Below are 21,705 nucleotides of genomic sequence, written 5' to 3'. Positions count from 1 at the left end.
CTGACTCCTGAAGCTCTCAGCATTAGGATATTACTGATTTATGTGCAGACACTTATGTCACAAATTCTACATTGTTACTTAAAATGCAACTTTCAAAATTGCAAAGAACATATTGAAAATTATTCAAATTAAACTAATAAGGAAGCTTTTGTATGAGTTCATGGACAGTCTGAAACAATAGCTCAGAGAAGACATTGTCCTGCAGTTATCAGAGTGTTATCTTAAAGACACATAGTTTTGCTGTTGAGCCCTGTCCTTGCTCCCACACAGTACTCTGGGTACAAACAGAAAAACAGCAGTTCAGGGTTGACTTGGGAAACTGCGTGGCTGTCATCCACTCTGTCAGGAAGACAGTGGAAGAGGCAGAGTTTTACCTTCAGCTATAAGAAATTTAGCCACTATAACTAGTTATCAGCGTTTTCAAGTTTAGTCCAACACATTAGAGATCATTATGATTTAAGCATTTGTGTAATTTGCACAGTAATCTATTGATTACCTGTGAGGTGTCACTGCATAAGATTGGATTCTGCTTTATCACTTTGTTCTCTTTGATCTCCTACAGTAGCACAGTAAACTAAAATATTAGTTTAGATCCTAGTTATAGATTTTTTTTTTAATAAAAAAATATTGCTAGATGTGATACTTTTCCTTTGCCTAGTAGTCTTTGGCACCAGTTCTGGATTTGTGGGCATGTATACCCACAGTATGTATGTAGCATCTACAAGAAATAGGAAATGGTCTGGTGTTCTTGGCTAAAGACATATTAGGGAAATTCATTCTGCTTCAAACCCTGAGGTATTCAACATTACACTTGAAACCTGTGAGCAAAGAAAACGCTTCTTGGGTCACACCCACGCTGAAAGGGTTAATAGCTGCTTTTATAATAGTGGCTAGAGCACGATTAGCCTAGTAAATGTCATAAATCAAGAAGGAGGATGAAATTGGACATTAAATGTATTGGATGTTATTACAAAAAAGAAATTGGATGATTTTCTTTCATTTCTATCTGAAAATGAGAAATCATCCAGGTAATGAATCTCAGTGATCTCCTGAAATGCCTATCATTTATTTGCAAGGTACTTTTCTGCTAAGATAAGGTGTGTATTTGATATCTCAGAGTTATTCACCATAGCATTTCACCTGAATGATATTGAACAAGGTTTATAAACATTTGTGCTTGATAACAAAATAAAAGACCAGAATACAGAGACTTGGGCTTTCTGACTGACTGTAAAAGGCAGTCCTGGGCAACTGTTAAATTGAAGATTTTTGGATTGCAGTTGTGACTTGTGCATGACATGTACCTGACTCTTGCTGTCAACTCTGTTGGTCTTTATTGGCCAGAGGTGTCTAATTTTGGACCCAGTCTCCTAACATCCCACCTCACATACCTCATATTTCTAGCTCCACATGGCTATTGAAAACCAAAAAGGAAGGAAGAAATGAAAGATATGCTTTTATTGCTAGAATATTTGGTACAGGAGAAAGGGAAAATTACAGAGAGATTCATGAATGAATGAATAAGAGAGATTCATGCTTTTCACTTTACTAGGAATAAATTCTAGGATGAATTTTCCACATGCCAAAAACCCAGAATAGTTTGTATATATTTCTAGAAAACTATAAATAAACTTAGAGCTTGGAATAGAATCCATCCATCAGGATTTGTATCAATTAAAATACTTCTTTTGTAATCTTTTAAAATAAAGTTATTTTGAAGAGTCTGAGTATGGGAAAAAAAAAGAAAAAAAAACCAAACCCAAAAAAATCCCCAACAAAAACCCCAAACCAACAACTTTCTTCCATTTCAGGGAATAATTTTATTTTTTCCATTAAAACATATCTCCCTGTCATACAAAAGGTAGCTGCTATGCAGCAATGAACATGATGAAATTGCTCAAACTACAAATAATGAACCAAGGAAACCTGTCTGGAAATACTGCTAGGGAATATCTTCATTAATTATCTGGGACTTTAGAACAAAAGTAATGATTTACTACTTTCTACCAAAATATGACAAATTAATTTGACCTCTAACTAGTACATAAAATTAAACTGGTGCAAGCAGAGACCCCTTGACTTTAAGCATATGCTAAAAATGTGTTGCTTAAGGGTAAATAGAGGGTAGAGAAAAATAATTTTAGCACTTAAAAGTTTGAGATAAATATGTGGTGATGTGGTATGTAATCCTGTCTCTAGAAGAAAATAATAATTACATTTACTGAGTTGAATCTTATATCCCTGCTTTGTAGGCATTGATCAAGATATCCCTTAACTCGGCCTATTATTGATCAGATACTGTTGCTTTTTACAAAATAATTGCTCTGGAAACTCACTGAACTTTCATATTTTAAGAGCTGTGTAATACTGTGAACTGGCTCACATTTGTTAGTTTGCTTAATTTCCAAAGTATGCAAGTGCATTCTTCTCCCATTTTGATTGACAAAGAATATTGGAATTTCTTCAGCAAGAAAATCTGAAATGAAGGTTTCATTTCAAGGGGATAAAAGTTTTCATCATGACTTAAAATACCATTTCAGTCTAAAAAAAATGAAATTTCTCAGTCTTTCTCAGGTTTTTTTTTCACATGTATTTCCTCCTCCACCTTTCTGGGAGAATTCTAGCCTTGCCAGTTCTATGCATGTATGCACGTATCCATGAGATGAGTAAAGCAAAGTCAGAAAATAATTTTAATTAACTGAATCAGAAAATGTGACAAAATTATTCTGTAGACTAGTGGTTAATGTGTTCACTATGGAGGTTTCAGCTCCCGTCCAAGTAAGGGTTTCTGTTTCGTGTAAAATGAATCACCAACTAAAGTACAGTAATCTTCTTTGTAGAAAAGATGAGAGTTCAGGTCTTCCAGTACGTTATTAGGTAGTCTACAGAAGAATGATTGCTCACATGCTTTCTTAACCATAACGCAGCAAACACCTTCCAACACACTGCAAAACAACACAAGAAGCATAGATAAAACTATGAAGCTATTTCCCCTCCCAGCACTCCTTTTCCACTGCACTCATTTTAAATGGCAGCCAACTCCAACGAGGTGCTTGAGGCTTTATGCTCAAGCTGTATATGATTATAAAGAGAAGAAAAAAAACTTTAAAATATCTAGAAGCTTTGAAGAGCATCTCCAATTACTCTTGTAAAAAGATGAAGGTTTTAATTAATTAAAATGAAAGTGTTTTATCAACCTTAACTACAGTGTCACAGTTAATAAGTATAATTCAACAAGGGGGTGACTAACCCTCCTCCTGGGTACTCATAAAAGGCTTGCAAGGACTGGTACAGACAGCATAAAAATCTCAAAATAGAACATGTTTAGGAGAGAGCCCCCAGCAAACCAGACAAGAATGCCAATTCAGTTCACTACCAAAAAAAGGAAATTTTTTAGTTGAGATGGATGGAATTAGCAGAATCAAGAAGTTTGTAGCCACAGTTGAGTTGCTGACACAAAAGGAAAACCTATCATTGACATTTGAAAGCTTTGCTTTCCCTGAATAAGTATTTGCAAATGCAAAATAAGTGCTGGATATTTCCTAAATTATTCTGAATACAACATAATGCAAATGTAGGGATGTAAGTTGAATTTCACCTATGTTAGGGCACCAGACCTGGGGTTCTAGATCAATTAAATACTACTTAGGCTCTAATTCTCTCCAAATGAATTAATTTATTACCAAGTCATGCATATTTAAAAATGTGAGATTACTACATTCAAGAGTGAAAAACCAAACCTAACCTTTTAGTTTGTGTTCTTTCTGAACTTTAGAAAGGGACTTTACATACTGTGAAATACAGACAATTCTTGTAGTTCTGGATAAATACAGCAACTAAGGTAAAAGTATTTATCTTTGTTGCTGTTGTACAAGTAAAACTCTCCTTCAAATCAAAAAGGAAAAAAACAAGCAAAAAACATCAACAAACTGAATAACATTCTATCAAAGCTATATAATGCTCCATGATCACTGTGTAACTAGCAGAACTTACACTATCATGGATGACATTTGGTCCAAATTTGCCAACTACACTAGAAAATACTTTTTCCCTCTGGAACATTTGTAGTACAAAGATTTGGAGAGTGTCTGTGAGCATGCACACATGCACATTTATATCAACAATAGTGTTTGCATTTTCTAGCATTGTAAACCATGTGACTACAGATCAGTACCTATTTTGAGACAATAAGTTTTTATATGAATGTTAATGAAATATGAGAAATATATGAAATATATTTTTATATGAACATTTGAAACAGACATGAGACCTAAATGTATTGCCTGAAAGTAGTAAAAATGGCCAAGTTTCTGAAGAAAGGATTATATTGCAAAAACAAATTTAAAATCAACTGAAATCTACACTGTCTAAACAGTGCAATTATTAGACCAAGATTATAATTCAATAACACAATTCATGAATTAAAAACAACATGGAATGAGATAAACACTAGATGATGAAGCAGAGCATGCTTTTTGAGCACTTCCATATAAGCACTCTGTCAGACTATTACATTTTAATTGATATTTACTATATCAGGAGCATATAATCTATGTAGGTTTGGGGGGTTTAATGGTAGAATAACAAAATTAAATAATATAGATGTCTTTTTGAGCCATTTGTTTATTGTTTGTTGTTGAGAAGCAAAGTGTTGTAAAAAAAAAAAGAGAAGTTAAGTTTTCCATTAAGCAGTGTTTTAGAACATTGTCCTCACAAATTACACTACTGTTTATCCTGCTGTATTTAAAGTGGCTTTAAAGAGTGTTTCAATATGAATGTGCAGAGGTGTTTCTCTGCCATTAAAATTGAAAGGGTAATAATTGTTGACACTGCACATGTCAGACAAGGAAATTTTAAGCAAAACTGTTCAATTTTAGTCCATATTTTACTCAATCTGAGACTTTTCCCTAGGTTCTTCCTTTATAAAGCTTGATTTGTAATTTCAAATGTAAGAAGCTGGATGCCCAAAGTAGGAAAAATTTAATGAGTATGCATCTAATCTAAAAACAGATTTTTTTTTATTTCATAGCAAGATTTTTCTATATTTCCATGACTAAGCTACATTTAACTGAGCACTCTCTGTCCTACAATATTTACTCCTAGATGAGGAAACATGAAAAATCCTATCCATGCTTACTCAGATTACCAACTGCAGTGTACCTGCTTATGAATGTAGTGACCTCAGCTTTAAAGGCTATTGCACTGCATGGTTCATTAATTCATCATTTCACTAATTCAGAAATGCCATTTTGATTTACCCTTTGATAAAATAATCATACAGCATATATTTGAAGTTATATTCTCCAATATACTATATGTTTTATAAAGCCTAGGGTCAATAAATCCATACAAGTCCTTACTATCATTTCCTGCTGTTCTGAGCATTTCAGACAGAATTTAGGTGAACATATTTCAAACCATGAATTAAATATGAATTTAGGCAATGCAGCTGATTTACAAACTGCTTCTGAAAAAAGCAGCCTAAATGGAAAGACCAATTACGGCTGTACATGTAAGGTACCTTGTCACTAGTTCTTGGCAGAAAAGCCAGTAGCAATTAGTGTGTTTTGGTTGTAACATACGTTTAGCTTGACCAGCATTACTCTTCACTTAGAATGGCTATGCATAGAATTGCTCCCAGTACCAGCTTTATATGACAAATGTCAAAAGTCAGTGCAAAAGATGAAGTGCATGATATGTTTGTCCCCATGCTGCAAGCCCAGGGAACTAAAGAGTCGGTCATCTCATTATTTAGACTAATGCCTCAGGAGCATTTAATGTTTTACTTCGGGTTAATCACATTAACAATAATGTAATGCACCTACAATGGCTGGGCTTCTTGCCAAAGCTGTGCTGTTTATGCTCATGGAAAACAAAGGAACAGACACCTAAAGTGATTCAAAGAAGAAATATTTTACTGCTCTAAAAATCGTTGGCATAATTCACTGGAGGGAACTGTTATTTCTGAGCCAAGAATTAACTAAGCTCATCTGTAGGAAATTGTCAAAATACATCTAAGCACAGTTTCTTTTCCTTATACAGATTTTTTGTAAAATCAGCTCTCATTTTTCCTGGCTGGCAAAACTCATTAATAGTCCAAGTAAGATGCCAACAAAATGGCCTAATTCCTGACTTTTTTTTTTTTTTTTTTTGAAAGCTGTATTCATCTCCATAGAGTTCATAAAAGGAGCAATTAAGACATTTGCTATGTGCAAAAATGATACTACTTGTAACGCAGTAATGTTTCTATCTTTTTGCATTAACTGAAAATGCATTTTTAATAATGTTCTGGGGGGTTTATTAATACAGTTTCAATACTGTGTACAGAGCAGTTGATCTATCGCCTTCCTCACAGCGTGGGGAGAGGCATGGCAATAATACTAAATTTCTTAAAGCATGTGGAGGATGATCAATATTGTATTTTGTGTACTGCCTCTTATTGAAAGGATTATTCAGAGATATATTTGTGTCTATACTTTTGCAACATCTTAAGTTACAACAAAAAATCTCCTGCCATCACCGGTAGCTCCTCTCTGCATAATCATTAGTCCTTAACGCATGTATGCTGATTACCGTCCCAATATATTCTAAATACAAGATCATTTGGTTTAAAGTAAGAGAAAACAAACCATGTTCTTCCTCCACCTTTCCTCCCTCCCTCCCCCCAAAAAACAAACAAACACACACAAAAAAAAAACCCCAAACCAAAACCAAACCAGTTACAGATTAAAGGGTTTGGATGGAAGGCATCACAGTCACCTCATGACAACCTTGCCACTCTGTGACCCAATATTTCAAAAGTGCAACTTCTTGGGGATTTACTGGGTTGGCACTCACAAGAAATGACCTCATTACTACCCAAAGAGGTACCAAATCCCATCCTTTCTCCCAAGACAATGCTGCACCAATGCTATAATGTGCTGTCAATGGATCCTCTCATTCTAGGAGTCCCACCTATCAATCTCAGACATGAAACTCAGATGAAAACTAAATAACAAAATGCAGCCTTACTGAGAAAGTGATAATTGCACTGTATATCGCAGCTACTGCCATGCACATTCCTCACATCTAATCTTCTCTTGCAGCTTTAGAAAATGATTCAAGTTAAGCTATTTTTCATGCGTTATTATTTTTCAGTTTCTCTTATCACAATGTAGTACTCATGAGTGATGTGACCTTATAACCACATTTTAATCCAGAGGTGTTTGCATCTCAACTGAACAAACACAATTTTTAATGATTTTGTAACATTTTAAGATTAAATGTTCTACCATTAGCATGACAGTTTCATTCTGGTAGCAATGGAGTTATCCTGAACTTTAGATTTGCTGAGGGTTTGGGGTTTTTTCTGCAGCTGAAATTAAAAATAAAAATTAAGAAGGATTACAGTCCTTTTAAGCTTTTCCATCCTTTGCCTATAAATCTGTGTTTGCCTACAAGTAATCACACATCTGTTCAATAGGTGAAGAGCGTAACCGAGAAGAGCAGCGACTATTAACTGGCTATGGCCATGTAACCTGTTGACACTGTTCTGGACTTCCTGCTCTTCAAAACAAGAGGGAACTTACAGACAGAATTTAAACTCTTGAAAAGCAGACAGCAAAGTGCTTACCTTGTTCTATAGGTCTTGGTTTTTACATAAATGAGCTGCATAAAACTATCTATTCATCAGTTGATCTGTTAACGAAACCTACGTCAGAGAATGATGCCACTACAATAAGTGGAAAATAAATGACGACCACATCCTTGTATGGCTCAGGAATGCTGAGAGATGGCAAAAATATTAAGGAATGGCTCTTTGGAAACACTCAGTGCTGGTCTAACTTGGCTCCTTTTGAAGCCAATGACACCTTGACCTTGGCTTGAACAGGGGCGGTGAGGCCCATGCTGAGTGCCTTGTGGAAGCTTCCCCTCACTCTGCAAATCAGAGTCCACACGAAAACCGTAGGGGCATTTTAGAAAATCAAAAGATGAAGAAAAACTACTCTTTTGGGGCAGGGAGAGAGGAATGGCTGACACACAAATACAGTCCAGTCCTTACCAAGGAATGGGTAACAGAACAAAGCTTTGCCGAACTGCCAGAGAGATCTGGATATTGCCAGGTTCCTAGAAAAACAACTGCGTTCGAGCTACGCATTTTCCAGATAAGGATATAAAAAGGGGGGAAGAGTGGTGGAGTTTTCCACATACTTTAAAACAGAAAGTTTATTAATCTAAATTTGGGCTACTAAAAATACCATTATATGAAAGGCTTTACTTCTCCTTAAGGCAGGAATATAAAATAAAACATGCAAGTGTATAATTACTTGGTAAAGCAGAGTTATAAACAGAAAGCACTAGGTTGAAGATGTCCCTGCTGTTGCAGGGGAGTGGGACTAGATAACCTTTGAAGGTCCCTTCCAACCCAAACTATTCTACGATTCTATAGCTGCATCACATACCACAGTGCAATAAAAGGCACAGGAACAACGTACGACTATGAGCATATATAAATAGGAAAGCCAAAAATAAAATGAAAACCAAAAATTAAGGGGGGGGAGAGAGAGGGAGTAAAGTGAGAGTGAGTTTCACAGAAGAGACATCAGTACAAAAAAGAAGCAAAATAGTGCTGATCAGCTGATGTACTGACTGGATGTTCAACATTGCTGCCAGGGCTCTGTGGCTTTCACTAGTGCCTATGGGCCACACAGTGAAGATATTTGATTGAGCAACTCTTGAAGTCCAAGAAAACAAGTTCTAGAGAAAGCACAGAAATCGTTTCTCATGCACTCAGTATTAGAGGCAAGAAGCAACTGTGAGTTTGGATTCCTAAAGACTGGACACATGTACATCTACATACATGAATGTAAATGGGCCTTGCCCTACATTTTTCAGAATCAAGCTTTAAAATGGGAATCACATTCAGCCTACTGCCTGAATATAAAGAAGTTCTGAACTGACTTGCAGCAATGTGCAATAGTTAGCTATAAGTAGTATGCCATGAGGGCAAAGTAAGCATGTAGAGTGGGTTTGGCAGAGTCAGTAGCTGCTATTTTTCCAGTTTAACATGGAATTCAGTGTAATTCATGCAATTACTGTGTCTGTAGACATAAACACACAACCTGCATTCCCTATCCAGCTAGATCTGATAATCTAGTATAATAAGCCTGAGTGTCATAATATACTGAACAATGTAACAAACACCTCATGTTCTAGAATGAGAATCTACTACAGCAATCTTACCTTAAATATGAAAATAAGTCCCACTTCATACATTGCTGCCACACGGAATATCACATTATTTTGGTTGCTGCCAACCTTCATGCTGACTTTATTCCAATTTATTCACATGCACTGAAACAATTACAACTGATGATTTCTAATAATTCCACATAAGTTAAATGATGCTTATTCTAGTCAACTTATTTCATATCTGTAAGCCAGAGGCCTGATTTCTCACCACAGGTATATTTACATAGCACAATGACATTCGTAATCTAATACATGTGCAAGAAGCCTTACAGGGACATAAATCACTACTTTTCAGAACTTCTGAGCTGGAGTGCAATGCTGTCATGATTACAAACATCAATAGGACATTCCTCCATACAGACGTACATTGTTACTTCAAAATGACCAAACTATTTTAGGCTCCCCCCCCAGATCTCAAGATAAAGAAAGGATTAACAGAATAGAGAATCAGATACAAGATATCTAAATATCCCGTTCATCATTCTAATTACTATTCACATAAGCACATGATATAAATGTAAATGCAAGCCATCATCTATTTTTAAATTTTAGCATTTTACTTCACACAGCTGCACAGCTGTAGGGAAGTGATAGGTAAAATTTTATGCAGTGACATTATCCACAATATCACAATCTTTTTGATACTTAAGATCACATCTAGAGACTGTAACTTGTGCATCTATTATAGAGCACTACATTTCCTTCACCAACCTTATCTTCTATTTGCACTTACACATTATCTTCACCCATTGCAGCAGTCTTTCTTTACTTGGCATTTATACAGTTATCACATTAATTTAATTTCCAACTCTGCAACCACATATTTCTCCATGTGTCCACCAAAAGTATTCTATAGACCTTGACCAGAGGGCTAATGTTTTGCAGTAGCATCTCCCAAAACATTATCTTCCCAGTTTTATGAAACTACAAGTTCAAAAGTCAAACTATGGCACAATAACCTCTTACTTGCATGATTCTAGGTTTAAAAGTCATGCTCTTTGTTCCATTTTTATGTTAAGTATGTATGATAGAAAGCTTTAGCCACAAGACAAACAGCTGTCATAACCATTTAGAAAACATCATTTACCTAATAAATTATTTTAATCCTTCTCAGCACGAAATTAAACTGATTTGTTCTTTCTGCTGTGAGACACAAGTGATTATTCTTTCCTTAAAGTGTTTTCATTTATTAACAAAATCAGCTTGAGCTGAACTTTGAAGATCTACATTCATACCATAATTCCCCATGGGGTTTATGTCAATCAAAATATTGTACTATAAAAACCAGATGTTTTTGACAGCATCAGTCCACAGCAATAGCAATATGTAGCAGAAATATAGCATTCTAGAACCAAAAGCAGATTTTAGGTGTCAGTTTGTTAGGAATACACACCACACTTACTGCTGCATGGACAAGAATAATGGCCTGAGCAATCATTGTTTATCCTGAAGATTTTTTCATTTCAATTGTAATGATTTATTGGAGATGGTGAAACAATCTTTTTTGGATTTTGCTAATATTTCTAGTCTTTACAGTTAATAATTCCATACTGAATGCAATATACTGATGTTAGATAACTACAAGCTTCAGATTTCTTCATGCAAAAATATTCAAGACTCTTGTTGCAAATGTTGTTTAATGGCCATCTTTGGAAACTGGGTTAGAAATCACTTACTCAAAAAAACATTTCCCGGTATGTGCAGGTTTTGAGATATAAACTGAGGATTAAAGACTGTTTTAGTTACAAGGAGACAGCCCATGGAAGGCTGAAGCAATTGCACTGAGAAGGTGAGTTCTTCCAGTAAAACCTTTGACAAGCAAGGAAGTTAATATTGCTCATAATTATTTTACAGGAGCACTCCTAGGGCTCCAAACCAAAATTATGCCTCTGTTAAACCAGATTTTGTACAAACATAATAAAGGATATGCGCTTACAAGCTAAATACACAAAACAGATGAGCGATGGGATAGAGGGAATATTATTATCCACATTTTAAGAAACAGAAAGAAAAGACAGACTTTTCATCACCTCTCGAGTTGCCTTTGTTTTCCCCACTGATCCAGAAAAGGAAGTAGAGGAGACATGGCTAATTCTAATCCTTATCTGACAGCTCTGTAATATCATGTTCCATCAGGTACACATTCACATACACTTAGATCAGGGAAGAGTGTTAGTCACATTAAGATACATTTCTCTTGTAATTTCCCAAGCCTGAAGTTTTGTTCATTAAATCATTAGATGCATTAAATAATACACCTATAAACAACTGTTTCTGGGGGGTTCATTGGTGCTTGAAGTTGGAAGATGTTTGGTGCAACAGGGCAATACCAGGAGGACAATGGATCGTGCCACCACCCATGTCACGCAGGCCAGTATTTATGGCACTTCTGAGAGGCATGGTGCAGAATCCCCTCAGTTCGAAGTGACTGATGAAATTAAGCTTCCCAGTTCTTTTCAGGACACTCAAGTTGATCATTCATAAAATAAATGAGGAATGGAATCAACTATGTGCTCTCAAGACATATTTTTCAATTAAAAGCAGTCTTGGCTGCCTCATCTGGAATATCATAGAATCATAGAATAGAATCATAGAATCGTAAGGGTTGGAAAGGACCTTAAGATCATCTAGTTCCAACCCCCCTGCCATGGGCAGGGACACCTTGCCCTAAACCATGTGGCTCAAGGCTCTGTCCAACCTGGCCTTGAACACCGCCAGGGATGGAGCATCCACAACCTCCCTGGGCAACCCATTCCAGTGCTTCACCACCCTCACTGTAAAGAACTTCTTCCTTATATCTAATCTAAACTTCCTCTGTTTAAGTTTGAAGCCATTACCCCTTGTCCTACCACTACAGTCCCTAAGGAAGAGTCCCTCCCCAGCATCCTTGTAGACCCCCTTCAGATACTGGAAGGCTGCTATGAGGTCACCACGCAGCCTTCTCTTCTCCAGGCTGAAGAGCCCCAACTTTCTCAGCCTGTCTTCATATGGGAGGTGCTCCAGCCCTCTTATCATCCTCGTGGCCCTCCTCTGGACTCGCTCCAACAGCTCCATGTCCTTTTTATGTTGAGGACACCAGAACTGTACACAATACTCCAAGTGGGGTCTCACAAGAGCAGAGTAGAGGGGCAGGATCACCTCCTTCGACCTGCTGGTCACGCTTCTTTTGATGCAGCCCAGGATACGGTTGGCTTTCTGGGCTGCAAGTGCACACTGCCGGCTCATGTTAAGCTTTTCGTCAACCAACACCCCCAAGTCCTTTTCTGCAGGGCTGCTCTGAATCTCTTCTCTGCCCAGCCTGTAGCAGTGCCTGGGGTTGCCCCGACCCAGGTGTAGGACCTTGCACTTGGCTTGGTTAAACTTCATAAGGTTGGCATCGGCCCACCTCACAAGCCTGTCAAGGTCCCTCTGGATGGCATCCCTTCCCTCCAGCGTATCAACCGAACCACACAGCTTGGTGTCATCGGCAAACTTGCTGAGGGCGCACTCAATCCCACTGTCCATGTCACCGACAAAGATGTTGAACAGGACCGGTCCCAACACCCATCCCTGAGGGACACCACTCGTTACAGGTTTCCAACTGGACATCGAGCCATTTACCACAACTCTTTGCGTGCGGCCATCGAGCCAGTTTTTTATCCACCGAGTGGTCCATCTATCAAATTGATGTCTCTCCAATTTAGAGACAAGGATGTCATGTGGGACAGTGTCGAATGCTTTGCACAAGTCCAGGTAGATGACATCAACTGCTCTGCCGCTGTCCATCAGTTCCGTGGCTCCATCATAGAAGGCCACCAAATTGGTCAGGCAGGATTTCCCCTTAGTGAAGCCATGTTGGCTGTCACCAACCACCTCGTTGTTTTTCATGTGCCTTAGCATGTTTTCCAGGAGAAACTGTTCCAAGATTTTGCCAGGCACAGAGGTGAGACTGACTGGTCTGTAGTTCCCCGGGTCTTCCACCTTCCCCTTCTTGAAAATGGGGGTTATATTACCCTTCTTCCAGTCATCGGGAACTTCACCTGACTGCCAGGATTTTTCGAATATGATGGACAGTGGCTTAGCAACTTCATTCGCCAGCTCCTTCAGGACCCGTGGATGGATTTCATCAGGTCCCATGGACTTGTGCACGTTCAGGTTCTTAAGATGGTCTCGAACCTGATCCTCTCCTACAGTGGGCCTAAGGTCTTCGTTCTCACAGTCCCTGCATTTGCTTTCCAAGACTTGGGTTGCGTGGTCAGAGCATTTGCTGGTGAAGACTGAGGCAAAGAAGTCATTAAGAACCTCAGCCTTCTCCAAATCCATGGTAGCCAATTCTCCTGATAGCTTCTGGAGAGGGCCTACATTGTCCCTAGCCTGTCTTTTATTTGCTACGTATCTATAGAATCCTTTCCTGTTATCTTTTACATCCCTTGGCAAACTTAATTCTAGCTGGGCCTTAGCTTTCCTAACCTGGTCCCTAGCTTCTTGGGCAATGCTCCTGTATTCTTCCCAGGCCGCCTGTCCTTGCTTCCACCTTCTATAAGCTTCTTTTTTCCCCTCTAAGTTTCCTCAGCAGCTCCTTGTCCATCCATGGAGGTCTCCTGGCCCTCCTGCTGCACTTTCTTCTAGTCGGGATGCAACACTCTTGAGCACGTAGCAGGTGATCCTTGAATATCAGCCAGCAGTCTTGGGCCCCCCTGCCCTCTAGGACTGTATCCCATGAAACCTTACTAAGGAGGTTCCTGAAGAGGCCAAAGTCTGCTTTCTTGAAGTCCAGGGCAGTGAGCTTGCTGCACGCTCTTCTCACCGTCCTGAGGATCTCAAACTCAACCATCACTAACCAGTGTGAGTATACGGTAGGTGCAAACTAGACTAGGTGGGACTGCAAGCAAGATTCAACTTGTATGAACCAGGCTCTGTTCTGCAAATACAGAAAGCAGTACAGGACCAGAAGTAGAATTTCGGTAATGAGAATTCAGATTTCAGAGAAATGTGTCTATTTACAGATTTCTTGGCACCTAAAGTGAGGGAGGGCTGAGAATCACACTTGTAAGTATAGACACTAAAAGTTCTGCTCTGCATGCCTAGATCCTCATGAAGTCATGAGTATATTCATTTTCCTGTGGCTTCCACTGTAGAAAGCAGAGATTTTATCCTACAGTGTTGACTTTGTGATGATTTGAAGTGAGGGAATTAAAAGTTTGCAACACCCGAACAGTGATTTACTACTCTATTCCTATGGATGGTTTTTGTATTTTTTACTACTTGTTCCCCTGACAATCTGGGATTTATCTTTCCATCTATCTCCATTTCAACCACATAAGAAAAGATCTTATCGACTGCTTCGTATTCAGTGACAAATTCCTCCTCTTACTACGAATTGCATTCTGTCTGTTGCTAAAAAAAAATTATATGCTTGATAGCACACAGGGATTTAAATACCATCAACTGTAAAGGGTACTTCTGCAGACTAATGCACAGTTCCTAGCAATGCTTACGCATAATTGCTCAAGACTGGCTGAAGTCACAAGCTTCACTTCCAGATTTTGAATATAGAAATTTGAACAGTCTCTGAATCCAGGTTTTGATCCAGCCATTTTTTAAAAGCAAAAAACCCACAACCTCTATTCCCTCCCCGCTCGCCAAGAAAAAGACACAAAAAAAAAAAAAAAAAAAGAACCACCACAGAGGAGTTCTTAAGATTTTGAATTCTTTCATATGCAGGGTATTTGAATCTAAGGTATTACTAAAGCCCATAAGAGCAGATAAATTCCACTGCAACACAGATCTAACTAAAAAGTTAATGCACTTGTTTCATTTGTTTTTATGGAAGTCATCCTAAATGTTTAATGTATAGAATAAAAAGATTCAAAAATAGAAAGACAGAGATAAAAACATACAATATTTAGAAGAATGCCAAGAAGAAATGAATTAGGAATAGAGAGCAACCAGGAAAGTGGGACAGAGGGATGGAAAAGGGAGATTGCAAGAAGTACAATAAGAGAACAGAAGAGACAAAGTTGACAGCAAGAAAGGAGAAAAAAAAAATACTAAGAAAATATTTTTCTGACCATTCATTAAAACTTCTCACAGAAAAGAAAAACCGAAAAGGTTAAAAGGGGAAGAGATGTTTATACAAGTATTAATAATAGAGAATTTCTTAGAGATCTTTCTAGTAATTTATACAAATTTTAAGTTTGAAATTCTAGTGGCAATACCATTAGATCTAGCAGGTCTTTTGAGGAAGGATGTAAACTTGAAGTGCATGTCTGTGCTTAATTTCAGTTGTCTTGACTGTCTCATGTAATTTGTTATGCTTTATTTTTTCAACATTTGCAGTTTAAAAATGCATTCTAGTTCATGTCAAGTATATCAGAGTTAATTATAGCAGACCATGATTTTCAATGGTCAGTGTGTGATGTTAAGCTCCCAAGCCTATGTTTGGATATGAAATAATTAGCCTCAAATTCAGAACTGACTGAACTGAGTCTGCTTAGTGCATACTTAATAACGTTGTTAATGGTAGAGTTATTACAAAAATTTATTGCGATTTTAATGAATTAAAAAACTCTCCTATAGAATGCAAACAATGATCAGGACTTTTCCCGAGGGACTTTAAATCAATACGTAATATTGTGCTATCCACATCTGCCCCTCTACTCTGCTCTGGTGAGACCCCACCTGGAGTACTGTGTCCGTCTCTGGAGTCCTCAGTACAGAAAGATATGGACCTGTTGGAAAGGGTCCAGAGAAGGGCCACAAAAATTATCAGAGGGCTGGAACACCTCTCCTGTGAGGAAAGCCTGAGAGAGTTGGGGTTGTTTAGCTTGGAGAAGAGAAGACTCTGGGGAGACCTTATTGCAGCCTTTCAGTACTTAAAAGGGGCCTATAAGAAAGATGGTGAGAGAATTTTTAGCAGAGCCTGTTGCAATAGGACAAGGGGTGAGGGTTTTAAACTAGAGAGGGGAGATTCAGGCTAGACACATGGAAGAAGTTTTTTACAATGAGGGTGGTAAAATCCTGGCACAGGTTGCCCAGAGAGGTGGTGGATGCAACATCCCTGGAGACATTCAAGGCCAAGCTGGATGTGGTTCTACACAACCTGATCTAGTTGAAGATGTCCCTGCTCATTGCAGGGGAGTTGGACTAGATGACCTTTGAAGGTCCCTTCCAACCCAAACTATTCTATGATTTGCAGTAGCAAGATACTATTCCATGAGAAAAACAGCAAGGGCATCTGCCCCTGTGTTTTAAACAAGAGCAGAGACCAGACCAAAGGAAAGCATCAGCTGTGGCTCTGTGGCATTCATGTGGCAGAGACACCTTCTTTTCTTTTTCATATGTGAAAAATCTAAGACAGAAGTGTGATTCCACTGAATTTAAGTGTGATTTATTGCTGGGGGGAGGGGTAGGGGTTGTCTGGCTTTAAATGTAATACTCTTGGTAAAATTTCATGTGACTATCTTTATATGTGCCATATTATAATAATATATTGTCTGCAAATAAACAAGGTAGAACAACTAGCTGTCTCCACAGCTATAAGGATTAGAAGTTATATATGCAGAGAAATTCAAGCATACCTCAAATTTATAGAGTGAAACTCTATAAATCCAGATTTTTTTTCTATGCCAGTGGTTTCCTGTTGTCAATGTGATTAGTTAGTAGTTACATTACAGTTACTGAAACAGTATTATAGTCAAAAACTCTGGTTCCTACTGGCCCCATTGCGTACCCTTTTTCACATTTACTATTACAGTCCTTTTAGTCCCAGGTGAAATGTTTTCTGTTGTCTTAGCTCATTCTACAATACACACATCACAACTCCAACACACACAATCAATCAGAAGTGGCAGTTTCTCAACTCCAGTAGGTCCAGAACTGCTTGAAGGCTGAATTACTTCTGTCCCAGGAGACCGATTCTTTGAGGTCGAGTTAAGCTCATTAAGGATAGGAGAGCAAGAGAGGAGAAGTTTGTGCTGTAGCCCTGCCTTTCAGCTGCCACCTATCATGCATAAATGCTTTGAATTTTTTTATTTCCAGATCTGTGCAGACCCTTGACTATTGTACTGCTGGTGTTTTTCTGTATTGGCCAAGTAGTGTTCTTGGTGAACACATCTAGCAAATAAACATAGTCCAATAAACAGGGTATGTAATTGCGTTTAGGAGACTGGGGTTCTCTGATTGTGACCTGTTTTATAAATTTGGGACCGTCACACCTACATTTGTGCTATTGTTTCAGGCTTCATATTATACTGTATTTACTCTGTATGCTTTGCAGTCTGCACACTGTTTTACAACAGTGTCTGTCTCATACTGCTTAGTTTTACTATACCAAGGAGAGATAAGGTCATAGACTGTTCTGTATATGACAACAAATCCATTGTCAGACAGATGGTTAAACATCTATGTAATGATTCTTTTTTTTCCCATGTTAATACTTTCATTTCATTAAAATGGAAATACCTAACTTTACTCCAAACTAATGAATGTTAGTGCTATCAGAAGCATTTTCTAGCAATTTAAAAAACAACAGGAAAACAGAAAAAAGGAAAAGAAACAGCTATTCATTCTGTCTCCTTGTTGAGTCAGCACCAGGATCACTATTTTTTATAAAAAGATTGAAATATTTATGCCTGAAGAACTCAGGTTTGTGGAAGCTCAAGACCTACGATAGAAACAAATGTCTCTTCTCTTTCATTCAGTATTTACATATAAAAAGCATCTACTTTGCATATAGTTCCTGTTATTGTCTCGGACTGAATAAGAATGCATGCATAATATTTACAGGAAACAATACTGAGGTATGTAATTGTTAAGACTTAATATTATTTTCAAATGTATTTTGATGTGTTGTTACCAAAATCAAAAACATACTCAAGAAGGAAGACTATCAGAAAACCAGTAAAGTGGTCTTAAATGAGTATCCAGTATCTAGTCAAAGAGTACCTTTTTTTCACATCAGTAAATTCTCCATTAGCTTGGTGGACCTGATACTATGCGGGAGGCTTTCGGGCGCTATTGGTGGGCTAGCTAGCTAGCTGTGGGCTTCAGATTCCGGTGATAAGAAGTTTCATTATTCATCACCCTCATTGCTCTCTTTCCTTTAGTTGTATGAACATAAGCACAAGCCTCTGTCATTCAACTCAACATTTCTCAGTTGCACTTCTCAGTTCTGAGTATCAGCAGTATTCAAGATATGTCAGTTCTTCCACCACATCACTTTTAACAGCCAATTTTTTTTTTTCTTGTCCATATGAGTAAAATGCCACCCAGGTTCTCATCATCTTGGACATTACCCACTGCAATTTCCTCTCCCCTCTGGATTTGCTTTCCCATACCTTCTGTGCCAAGTAAAGCCCCTCCCAAATGCCATAATTCAGTACATTAAGAAACGTCAGAGTCCAGTAGTCCTGTCATTATACCCAACTCCAGTTCCTTCTCAACACCCTTCTTCTGCCAGTAATTAAGGATTTTATAGCACAGGTTAACGACTTCATTTTCTCACCACAAATATGGATCAGAGCCAGGGTAAAGATCTAATCTCAGGTGTTATGAGTGGCAGTAAAGAGAGTCTCAATTTTCCCAAAAACTTAAGAACTTCCTTGATTAAAAAAAACTGATCTTAATGTTTTGTCAGCTCTTCTTCACATTTCTCACTTAGCAGGAAATGAGTGGCACAAGAGAAACATTTCTACCCTCAAAGCTCTCTAATATACATCATATCATTACCATATGTCTTTGTTTTGGGTTTTTTTAACAGGGTTGGCGTAGATCCAGATGAAGATCTGAAAGCAGAAGCTGCAAGTCAGGTATGTCAGGATTTTAAACATACATACTGAATTAAAAAGCTGTTCAATCATTGGTAGATCATGTTTGTCAAAAATAGTGTTATTGCTGAAAATGTTTAAAATAGGCAGGTTGAAAGTAAAAAGGAGCTGCAAAGTATCTTTATTTTTTAAAGTACAGAGGACATTTGTTTTTTCAATGTGTATGCACTCATGAAAATTGTGTAACTAAAAATATTAGAGTTTTAAGAAAATTTTAAATAAATGTGAAGATATCCTGAGAAGTCTAATAAACAAAATAATAGAAGTACTGCCTTGACAAATCCAAATATTTATCACCTTCCAAATGCTGCATTTATAGAAATGAGCCAGAACAATATTTAATTCCCTACAATAAAATAGGAGAATGTGTAATGTTCAATTCTACGTAAGATCAGGTTTCTGAAAATATTTTTCACATGGAAAGCTAAGTACATTGTGAACTTGAAAACTGTAAACTGAAAGAGGCTATTTAACAAGGTGCAGCTGTTCAACTCTCACCTTCCCTTCGTCATACGTGTATGGCATTATTTATACGCAGCATTGCCTGCAACAGCAGTAGAAATCTATAGTAAGTCAATACTCAGAGACATAACGTGTGCTTGAGCACAGTAAGTGGAAGAGCAGTACAATTAGGGAGAAGCAATGCTACAGCTGACAAGTTGCCAAAGCAAAAAAGTACCTAATACTAACTGTGTTCCTGTTTCTAGGCTATACCATCCCATGCACTCTTTCAGACTGCACAACTAGAACTGAAATCTAAATTACTCAACAGTGATGCCTTAAATTTTTTTTTACATTTGCAAGACATGAATAAGATACTCTATTCACTTGAAAATATATTAAAGATATCATTAGGCAGAATTTTAATATATCTTACATACTGAGCATTCTTAACATTTACACCTTTGCACCTATCTGAAGGCATTTAGGGTCTCAACGTTTATTGATATCAGATGGAATTCAGGTGCTTAATGTCCTACTGTTTCTCGGGGGGGGGGGGGGGCGGAACCACAAACCAAAAAAACCCAAAAAACCAACATCATTATTCATATCTGACCATATTCTTAATTTTACAACTCAATCATTATTAGAAGGGCTAGCATAACTCCATTGCACCATGTCAAGATACTGATTTATTCTGTTTCAGGGGACTAATCACTAATATCACTCTCCTAAGCAACTTGGTGGAAATTCCTGCAATGCCTCTACCCAAATTCTGACCAAGGCTGGGATACAGAACCTTAGTTTATTCATGACTGTATTTTAAAGATAATATCATGTCAGAAATTTTCTACTTTGCAGCACTCAAGAACTATCAAGGATCAGAGAATGGAATGCAGTATAAAATTGACTGAATGCATGTTTTGTGAAAACCTGATTTCTTCAGAAGTCAATAGGCATCTAATTTTCTCTTTCTATTATTAAAAATGAAAATAATCATGTTTATGAATAACAATAACACATCCAGTGTCCCAACTGTGCACTGTGAATTAACACCTATCTCTGTTGACAAAACCCAGCAATACAACACAGAAGGTGTAAATAAATATAACACCTTTCATGCCCTATCATGTCCAAGTCAGCATTCCTTATAGTGGCAAATTTTAACTTAGAAGATAGTTTTGCTGCTCTGATTATTGTTTTTCCTTCCTGTGGTATTCTCTTTTTTCTGACATTTTTATATTTGAAATCTCAATCTTTCACTAATTCAGACCTTTGTTGCATTCTCTGCAGCCCTCTAACTCAGTACTTATCCAAGTTACTTCTGTCAGTTACTCAACTTATGTCAGGTTATTTCTTTTAATTTTGTCTTTCATCTCATCTCTGTCTCACCTCTTCTTCCCCTTTCTTGTCTTTTTTCTTTCCCTTTATTTCTATTACAATATTTTTATTTAGTTTATCTAATTTTCATTTTCTACGTTAGCATGTCTTCACAGTGAAAGCAGTTGGTTTTGTTGTATATATTCCTAGACAAGTAACCTATCAAGTGCCAGTTAAAGCTCTCACCCAGATGAACTTTAAACCACGTGCCAACTCTCAGTGCTGTTGATTGAAGCTTCAGAGGGATTGTACCACAAATAAGAACTGAATATCTTCTCAAGAATAAGATGTTTAAAAGACAGCAAACTTAGTGGAAAGCAAGCCTCTAGGCTCCTCTCTTCTCAGCCAGACTACTCAGCCAGAATGAGGAAGCCATAGGGTCTACTGTGGAAATTTGACCCTAACCTCCTCTCTGACTACTCTAACTACCAGTACACAGGGTATCTTGCTGTGTGTATCTCAATCCGTATCTGTAATCAGACCTGGATTTTTTAGGGGCAGAAAAAAACCTTAAACACCTTCAACCTTGTGAGTACTATGTCAGAGGCCATAGTGGCTATATGGCTACAGAACCCTTTTCCTTTCCTACTTCTTCAACTTGATCTCCCTTCTTTCCTTCCCTTCCACAAATTCAATTTTTTCTTCCCTGAAGGAATTTGATGTATTTAGTCAAGACTCCCATGTACACAGTTGTGTCTGGACTTCTGATTATGCTCTATTCTGGGCTGGCTTAACCAGTAATGTTAGCAGTCCACTAGCGGCAAATTCCAGTTCAAGCTGTAAGACCTGGAACTCAGGGCTCCATCTCTAGCAAAGGTGTAAAGCCTTTTAATGTATAATTAGCATC

General features: G+C 37.7%; 1 protein-coding gene across 1 annotated transcript in view; it reads left to right on the top strand.

The window, feature by feature from the left end:
* The window catches only part of SLC9A9 (solute carrier family 9 member A9), a 201,917-nt gene that overhangs the window by 127,062 nt on the left and 53,150 nt on the right, over positions 1-21,705 (top strand). Inside the window, exon 13 of the mRNA XM_030493879.1 lies at positions 18,971-19,019. Within this exon, the coding sequence (XP_030349739.1) occupies positions 18,971-19,019 (49 nt within the window). The remainder of the gene's footprint in view (positions 1-18,970; positions 19,020-21,705) is intronic.

The sequence above is a fragment of the Strigops habroptila genome, chromosome 8 (genome assembly GCF_004027225.2).
Source record: "Strigops habroptila isolate Jane chromosome 8, bStrHab1.2.pri, whole genome shotgun sequence".
Classification (NCBI taxonomy): domain Eukaryota; kingdom Metazoa; phylum Chordata; class Aves; order Psittaciformes; family Psittacidae; genus Strigops; species Strigops habroptila.
Note: the sequence above shows the minus strand (reverse complement) of the source record. Positions and strands in the feature narration are given on the sequence as shown.